At 36.4% G+C, this 9,300-nt stretch overlaps 1 protein-coding gene and 1 long non-coding RNA gene across 2 annotated transcripts; both read right to left on the reverse strand.

Annotated features, from left to right (window-relative positions):
- Positions 1–863: 863 nt before the first annotated feature.
- On the reverse strand, positions 864–6,251 carry SULTR3;4 (sulfate transporter 3;4). Its single transcript, XM_068446732.2, has 13 exons — positions 5,808–6,251; positions 5,205–5,253; positions 4,885–5,092; positions 4,320–4,491; positions 3,098–3,163; positions 2,889–3,002; positions 2,625–2,741; positions 2,342–2,468; positions 1,963–2,249; positions 1,670–1,860; positions 1,497–1,582; positions 1,311–1,387; positions 864–1,209 (listed from the first exon to the last, which is right to left on the reverse strand). Exons 1-13 carry the CDS (start codon positions 6,138–6,140, stop codon positions 1,066–1,068), a joined length of 1,971 nt encoding a protein of 656 aa, XP_068302833.2. The 5' UTR covers positions 6,141–6,251; the 3' UTR covers positions 864–1,065.
- A 1,653-nt stretch (positions 6,252–7,904) lies between these two features.
- LOC148689591 (uncharacterized) lies at positions 7,905–8,996 on the reverse strand. The gene is made up of 2 exons (XR_015958294.1): positions 8,801–8,996; positions 7,905–8,605 (listed from the first exon to the last, which is right to left on the reverse strand). It is a non-coding gene; the product is annotated as an uncharacterized LOC148689591 (long non-coding RNA).
- Between the last annotated feature and the right edge of the window lie 304 nt (positions 8,997–9,300).

Consider the following 9,300-nt stretch of genomic DNA (forward strand, 5'->3'; position numbering starts at 1 on the left):
ACCGAATCGTTGACTTACGACTGGCTGGAAACGTTATAAGTAGACGAATTCTATATGTGGTTGCACAAACCTATTGCATTTGCAGCACTGTTCTAAAAATTGTTCTAGGAGGCCACCTAGGTGCTAGGCGATGGAGGGCCGATGCGATTTAGGCCTAAACGTGTATAAAAATCGAGGGGCTAGGTGGCGGCTAGGTGTGGTGATTATAAATTAGTAAATTTTCAAATTTAGTTTTTGGTTTTTCTTATTTTTAGTGCATTACTCTGATGATTTTTATTTTTAAGAGTAACTAAACATTTATTTATATGTTATATAATAAATTTAATTAAATTCACCGAGTTTTCCTAATTCCCTGCCTAGCGTCTTCTAAAACCTTGATTTGCAGACACAAGCTTTTTCTTCCTGATGCGTTCGATGATGCACATTTCATTCAACTTATAATTTGAATAGACAGCCTTTACTGCATGTTGTTTTTATTAAGTCGTGGTTCAGGAAGGCTTGCAAAATGTTTTCTCAGGGAATGCTGAAACCTATTCCTTAGCCTCAATTTTTCACGTCGTTGAAGATGAAAAAATTTCAGCATCTAAGTAACACCGTCACGTGGTATTATTGGCTCTCTATTGTTATAACGCATGTGTATTTGCTAATACCTCTAAACGATACATCTGTCATCAAATCATGTTATAATACGTGAATTAGTAGCAGCAATCCAATCTTTCGAGAACTAGATCTCGAACCCTCTCATAGAGATTGGATTAGTGCCACTTAACCAAGCATCTAATTAGTTTTTGGTGTGATTTGACTTATTGTTGAGCTTTACTTCATCATGCAACACAACATTGAAGCTTAAAATAACGCAGAAATTGGACAACAAACTTCAAAATTTCTTAATTCAAAACAAAATGATTCGCCTTGGATTCCCTACGCAAGAAAAAGTAAATAAAAAAACCGCTGGCCTCGACCGAGCTCTTCCTACCTAGACTACGGAGGAATGCAGAGCTAGTTATGCATAAGTCTCTATGCTTCTCCTTCCATTCTCCAACTGAAGCCCTTTGGAGTAGCAAGTCATGGTTGAGCCTTCCAGTCGGATGAAATGTCAGCTACAGCTTCTCCGACTGTAAGATAGAGCCCGTTCAATCCAAACGACTCCAATGTTTCGGATTGTTTTAGCTTTTCCATTACACTTCCAACAGGGTTTGCCAACACAAGCTGCCAGAGTAAACAATCACCAGAAGAACAAAATAAGAAACAATGTCCACAACTACTGAAGTTTCAGAGCACTGAATGAAGTGTTTCGATATAATTCTCACCGGAAGCGATCTTTTCTCCAGCATTTTTCTAAGTTCTGACATCATGTCGGTACCACTAGTGTCTATGGCTGTCACAGCTGAGAAGAAGATGAAAACCATGAGCAAGATGTGGGAAAACATTTGCTACCACATTGTTACATGCTGTTAATGTTCGAAGACTCAGCAAAGATTTCATAAATGGCGTACCTGTCATGTCCAGAATTACACATTTCAGTGTGCTCTCGTTGCTTGCTTTGATCCTCTCTTCTTCCTCACGAACCCATCCTAGTATCCTGCACGTAGGAGAACATAAATCAGATAACGAAAGCAAGAAGGTGATCGTATCTGTATTATCTTTTAACAGTCTGCTGGAAACTTACCTTTCTTGTAGGTACGTCGAATTTGCAAAGTAGATGGGTGCCTCAACTGCTAGTATGAGGAATGAAGGAATCCTTGAAGCTTCTCTGTATCTGTTGAGATTGTGGTATGTCTGTGTCCCCGGAATGTTCCCCAGAGCCATTGTGTTTGGCCTGGTGACATGAAGAAGAATCTTGAAAATCGATACTCCAACCTGAAATGTACAGTCAAGATGTTAGAGATTGAAAGTTGACAAACGCCATTCAACCCGATAGAGAAAGTAATCTTAGAAATTAGGAAATTTAGGAAATCTTACCGCAATTGCAAGACCAAGAGGAACGGAAATGAAGAGAACACCGAAGAAGGAGCACATGCAGGCCATGAAGTCGAGTTTGTCAACTTTCCACAACCGATATGCAGCTTGGTAATCGACGAGTCCGCTCACAGCGGTTATGATAATGGCTGCTAAGATGACATTGGGGGTGTAGTAGAACAATGGCATTAGAAACAGCAGAGTGACAAGCACAGCTGATGCCATAATTATGTTCGAAACTACTGTTTGTGCTCCAGCATTGTAGTTAACTGCAGATCTAGAGAACGAACCTGAAAGTAAACGAAAATTATGCTTTTAGTTACTGCCTTAATCGCTGGAGTTGGATTGCTTTTAGGTCAAGCAAGAAGGGGAGGATCTTTACCGGTGGTAACATAGCATGAAGAGCAAGAACCACAAATGTTCATGATCCCAATAGCCATCATTTCTTTGTTTCCATCAACTTGGTAGTTTTTCAGAGATGCAAATGTTCTTCCTACTGCAACTCCTTCCTGCAATGCAAGAAAGATACGCGTGTTTAATAGCTATATGTGAAGCACTGCCTCGTAAGAAGAAAAACTTCAAAGAGTGTTCCTACTACGTGACAGTACTGAGTGGCAGAATAGTCCAGTTAAAAGAGAGATGGATCCAATATTTGGGTGACTTACTGTGAGAGACAAAATCCCTGTTATAATGCCAGTTTTAATAGCAAGAGCAAGGTGAGGGCCACTAAAGTATAGCATGTTTGATGAAGGTGGATTGAGACCCTTTGGCAAATGGCCAATCTGTTACATTAAACGTTTAATTTAGTGACAAAATATAATAACAATCTTTATAATCACAGTGTGATGCATGAAGGAACAATGGTTCATTTCATAGGAGTAGAGCAACATTCATAACTAAAATCGCCAGATCTAGAAGCAAGTACTTACAACTGAGATTCGAGGAGCTTTTGAATGGAGAAGGAAGACTAGAAGCGTAGAAATGATAACCGATGTCAATGGAGCTGCTGCTGCAACCCAAAAGAGCTTTGGCTTTGTTTTACCCTGTACCCAAAAAATCATGTATAAAATTCTAATTTGGAGATGATACACACAGACACATAGTTGTGGATGATAGAGAGTAGGCTAGAGAAGCTTACAATATGTCTTGTTGTGAATAGAAACACAAGGAAGCAGAAGCCCATTACAATCGTTTGCCAAGACCACTGCACACGATTAAAATTTTAATGTTAGTGAAACTAATTTGTAATAAAGACAATCAAAATTTAAAATTTTCGCTGAAAATGCTTTTGTGTAAAGCGCTTTACTTGGTAATACTTGCGGAGTATAAAATTTTATTAACATTTAAATACTTTTGAGTATTCATTTGAGGGAGGGGTTCGATTCATTTGAAGTTGGAACTCGTGATTCACCGCCCGGGATGTATTAGGGTTAAGTTTAAAACATTTAAAATGACGTTGTTTTAAGAAATTTTGGTTTAGTTTTCGAACCACTGAAACTAAACCTGAACCAATAGGTTTTAGTTTAGTTCGGTCTTCAAGTTTGGTTTGGTTTTTCTTCAGTTTGATTTTTTTTCCAACTTCGGTTCGGTGTTGGGTTCAATTTTTTTTCGATTTTTGGTTTTTTGAAACCCCCCCCTTACTTGCAAATGCTTTGTAAAGAAATACCTATATGTATATTTTTTTTTTATCTACAATTTTGTCTATTTTAACCAAAAGAACAATATTTTTTAGTATTTATAGACAAGTGGCGTTGATACATATATGAGTCTTAAAATTGATCCAATTGCTTAATTTAAATAATCTAAAACCATTTAGTTAAATAAAAAATATAAATGTATATAAATAAATAAAAATTGAAAAGAACATTACGAAGGTGCTTTTTAGAATGTACAAATTGATCTGAAATTCATCTCTAACTAATGCAATGAAAACATAAAGCAAACAAGTGACAGATTCTTAAATTAAATCATTGAAAAAGGTAGACACCTGCTTGCTTAAAATAAAAGTATTTGATGGCAACTGGCAAGTATATATCCTTTGGTTATAAAAAGAAATAAAAATAAAAAATAAAAAAATAAAGCACCTTTGGTTGATTTTTCTCAAAGCACTAATAACAGTACCAACAAAATATAGCACCTTTACTTGATTTTTTTATTCATTTATTCCATGATGCTGCTTGCCAATAAATCTCCAACTGTTAACTATACTATAAAAATAAAATTATTTAATTCGGTCGAAATTAAAAAAAAATGTTTAAAAAGAAAAAAAAATGCAGTTATTGTTTTTCTAAAATAAATAAATAAATATTTTAATTTTCCAAACAAAACTTGAGTTGGTTGGTCTTGTAAGAGAAAGTTACCTCTCCTCTGTGGGTGATAACCGAGGACACGACAGAATAAAATTGCATTTTGGTAGTGAAATGAACAATTCCAAGCAACCCTTTGAGCTGTTGCAATATCACAATCACTGAAGCACCCGCCATAAATCCAACCAGAGTTGCCTTTGACAGAAAATCAATTATAAAACCTAACCTGTAAGATCAATCACCCAATTGATCAATTCAGTTAGGATCATAGAGTCTCTTGTAATTCAGCTAATTAAATTATTATAAACTACACACAAAAATTGTCCCAGTTCAATGCGTCCTGCTGTAATAAAACCCTAGTGCTATTCACTGTTATGTAGTGGATTCCGCAAATAGAAAAAATATTATGATTTTTATATGAACGATAATAAGATATCTAAAGCTGCTTCAAGTTTTGTAAGCTTTTTCTTGTACAATAAAAAGTAATTATTGTCGCTTAGTGTGGCTTAGCGTCGCTTATAATAAAACTAAAATAAAAAATAAAGGCCAAGTAGTAAAAGTGGTTTTTTTTTTTATTTTTTTGTTTTTTTTTCAGAGAATAAGTGAAGTTATTACGTACCTTAGAATACCCAGAGAAGCCTGAAACAGACCAGCAAAACATGTAGCAGTGAAAGCCAATTTGAGATAAAGAATGGGGTCTTCAGTGCTCGAAACAGCCTCACTTAACATCGATCCCATGACCAAAGATGCTATCGAAACTGGACCAACTGCAAGATGTCTAGAACTCCCTAGCACAGAATATATCAGTGGGGGGACAAAGCTTGAGTCTGCATGGGAATTCCAAATAAAATAAATAAATTAGGCTAGTTATAATTAATTAATTAATTATGTTTTAATCATGTAAAATAGAAGTTAATTAAGTGTGAAATTGGTACTAACATAGCCCAACAATTGGAGGCAAACTTGCAAGCTTCGCATAACTGATGCCCTGCAATATTAGCAAACAGGTTTTAAATTGAATCACCTAAAAATATTATCCACAACCGAAAAAAAAGAAAGAAAAGAAAAAATTATACAGTCAAATAACAGATTAATTCCAAAAACCAACATTATCATATTTGAAAAGAAAAAAAAATTAAATACAATTCACATGAAGGTTTAAAAAAAATGCAGATTAGCATAATATTTAGTAGGAAATCATTTAAAATCCAACTCAATTGGATGAGCATTAGAAGTAATCCAAACCACCTTTTAATTAATGTCCTAAATGACAATTAGAATAAATGCACATCACCACAACCTGGTCTTTTTTGTCCAAGTAAATGACGGTTATTGATAAAGATAGTTGGTCATGGCAGCGTGCTAGCTTCTATACACCAAAGTTCATATGGTTTTCTTAAAAATGAGGGAGAGAGAAGCGGACGTGAGTTAGGCTTGTGATCAGGACATGCTCGACCCTTTGCACTGAACTTCAAATCCCAATCCCCGCACGTATAGAGAGAGAGAGAGAGAGAGAGAGAGAGAGAGAGAGAGAGAGATTACCTGAGGAATTGCAAGGCTGGCAATAGTGAGGCCAGAGATGATATCAGACTTGAGAAGCTTAATATTGTACTCAGGGGCCCACTGGAAAATTGGGAAGAAGAACTGGAGACCCAGAAGCAGTTTAGTGAACCAAGTTTGGTTCTTGAATCTGTGAAGTGGGTTGTCTGGGAAAAAGATGTCAGCCAACCTCCGCCGGAGTTTCTGCAGGGTGGTCTGTTTCGGTGGCAAACAAACCCTGTGGATTTCTAGCGGTGGCATTGCTGAATCTGTCGGAATTCTGATGGTGGTTTCATGGTAGGGATGATCTTCCACTCTGTTGGAGTTCACACCCATATCTTCTGCAAAATTGCCCAGCAGCGCCCTCCCCAAAGTTTAATACAAAGGAGCACTACCCTGAAAGTTGAAATAAAATGGCAATGGTGGGTTTGTATTTATAGAGCTTTGGAAATGGGGGAAGAGAGGGGGGCAACGCAAGTGTCAAGAAGGTAGTTATCATACAGTTTGTGCTTTTCATGCCAAGGGCAGGGCAGTTTGGTCATATCATTTGTGTTTTGATGCAGGGATATATTTACATTATAAAGGTCACCACTAAAAAATTTGAGGATGTCGTCAAATTAGACTTTAAAATTGGACTTAATATTATAGTTTAGTAATATTAAGTGTAAATAATATTTTTTATTTTTAAAATAAATAAATAAATAAAAAATTTCACTTAATATTACAGTTTGTGCTTTTACAATTGCTAGCTCATTGTGAGCTCTCTCGTCCTGTAGTGTAGATAATATCGTTTATTCTAAAATAAATAAAATAAATAAATAAAATAAAAGACTCTAAAATTCAGGTGTTTATTAGGATTTTAAAGGACTTTGAAATCATGATGTAATCAAAATAGGATTTAACAAGATTTAATGGGGGTGTAGTCAAATTAAGATTTGGAAGAATCTTAAATGAATTTAGAATCAGGATGTAGTCAATCAAGATTTTAAAAGACTTTAAAATCATGTTGTGGTCAAAGTAGGATTTAACAGGTTTAAAGAATACTTCCAAATTTAGGTGTAGTCAATAAGATTTTAAAAGATTACATACAAATATGTAGGTATTCAAAATGTGAAAATTTTGAATTTTTTTTTTTTTTTTTTTGTAGAATTTAAGAGTGAATTTTATACTTAACAAAAGTTATAGAGAATCCTATCTCCATCCTTGGGATTTATTTTCAAGCTTCTCTCTTAACTTTCAAAGTTGACTTCTTTTTCACCACCTTCACCTTCAGTGGCACACCACGGATGGTAACGGCGAGGACGCAAACTTCAGCTCCAACTTCAAGCCAATAAAGAAAAAGAAGAAAAAAGAAAAAAAAAGTAAGGTCTTTTTTTCCTTAAACCCTGATGCCTCTTTTTTTCACTTTTTTTTTTTTTTTTTTTTTTTTCCAATTAGGGTTTTCTCAATTTCCCTCCTTTTTCTTTCTGTAAGGGGTTTCTGACTTCGTTGTTGATTGCAATTTGGCTGTGGCCGACGGCGTTAAATCCCAATTCTTGTTTCTGAGTCGCCGTTGATTGCAATTTGTTGCGTAATTGACGATTTTTTAATCTTTTAAAAATTTATAGTTCAAGGGTTTTTTAGTTGGATAATTTTAGCAGCCAAATGCTGAATTTTGGATTTGGAGTTAGCTCTTGGCAAGGTAATTTATTGGAATAATTTGGGGTATGATAATTGTATTTGGAAATTTGGGATTTGAGCAGATTGATGAATTTGAACTTTTTTAACAGGATTTGAAATTTTATTAGAATAATTTGATGGTTTCACGTGGATAATCATGATTTAAACGTGGTAATTGGTAAATATTATCAAGGTAAATCTTAGTTTACTACCTTCAAATTTCATGATTTTCAATATTTTGTACATAAAGTTTTTTTTTGTCTCAGAATCACGTTAATTTTGAGATAGTTTCATACATCTGTTAATCAAACTGTTAAGTCTCTCGTTAATTGATAACGTGAAGGATGATGGCAAACTCAATCCATCTTCTTCCAAGGACCAAACCAAAATCCACCTCTAATTCCACCAAGAATATCAATTGAAGAAGCTCAATCCCACATCAATGCCCTCAAATTCCACCAAATCCGCTAGCACATGTTATCTAACCTTGTGTTCCTCTCCGCCGGACTCCTCGCTGTCGTCGCCCCCTCCATTTCCGGCAATCTTCTTCCTAAACTTCAAGATCTCGTTTTAGAGCTTTGAGATCTCAGAGTCGATGAGGGACTTGTGGAGGTGGACGGTCTTGGACACGACATTGGCGACTTCGAAGGAGAGAATGCTGATGGTCTGCTTCTGGGTTTTGGCGGCGGTGGCACCGACACATGGTGGCTCCTCTGCTTCAGCACTTCGATTCTTCCCTCTCCTCGGGTGGCCCGCGAAACAGAGCTGCTCCGGATCAGTTTCAGATTCAGGTTCCTCAGATGTTGGGACCCCAGAAAGTTTGGATTTTATTTTTTGTAAATAATCGTGGGTGTTTGGTGGGAAGGAAAAGCTTGTGAAGCTGCTGACTCGCAGGAATTCAAAGTTCAATTTTTTAATCGGAAGATTAAGGATTTGGGTGTGTTTGATTTGATTAATGGGTCTTACAGTTCATACCTCGTTACCAAAACGCGTTGTGTCACCGCCTTGATTTCTTTATTGCGTGATTTCTTTCTTCTGGTGTTGTCGTAGTCGTCGGTGTTGCTTATTACTGTCGCAATCGGATCTGCGTTTGGTTTCTCAATCAGACATTCTCTTTCCCGTCGCTTGGAAACTTTGTTCATCTGTTTGGTTGCCGAGAAATTACGAACAAAAAAAGGTGAGACAAAATGTAGAGTAAAACGTAAGTTTCAGTTCTTTGTCTTCTGGGTTAGCTGAATACCTACTTATTCGTGACATTTTACTTCTGTTTTGTATGATTTCAATTGCCAAATGATGGAATATCCAAGATGTAACCTTTCCCGTTCTGTTTTACTTACATATGTCGGCAAGTGAGACAGCATATGGTTGTTGATATAACCAATCTGTTGACGTTCTTTTTTAGGTTTTTGCAAAGGGTGGAGGTGAAGAGGGTGGAGGAGAGAGAAGGGAGCGGAGCGGAGCGGATGGGTGGGTGCAGAGGAGGAGAGAAGGGAGAGAGAAGGGAGGGAGAAGGGAGGCAGGGGTTGGGGGAGATGGGGATGACTGGTGAGGTAGGAGACGGATCGGGTTTGCAGGGAAAAAGAAAACCTTTTTTCAATTTTTAATTTTTAATTTTTTAATATTCATTGTGGGCCCATGTCAGGCGTCCAATCATTGTCTACATACATCATGTCATCAGTTAACGGAAGACTTAACAGCCAAACTAATGAATGTATAAGACTGTTCCAAAAATAACACTTTAGTATGACTCTAGGACAAATATTGAAAACCACGAAACTTGAGCATAGTAAATTGAGATTTACCCTATTATCAAACAACAGTTCCATTGTTATTAAGA

Source organism: Pyrus communis, chromosome 17, assembly GCF_041283825.1.
Source record: "Pyrus communis isolate YQ-2024b chromosome 17, ASM4128382v1, whole genome shotgun sequence".
NCBI lineage: Eukaryota > Viridiplantae > Streptophyta > Magnoliopsida > Rosales > Rosaceae > Pyrus > Pyrus communis.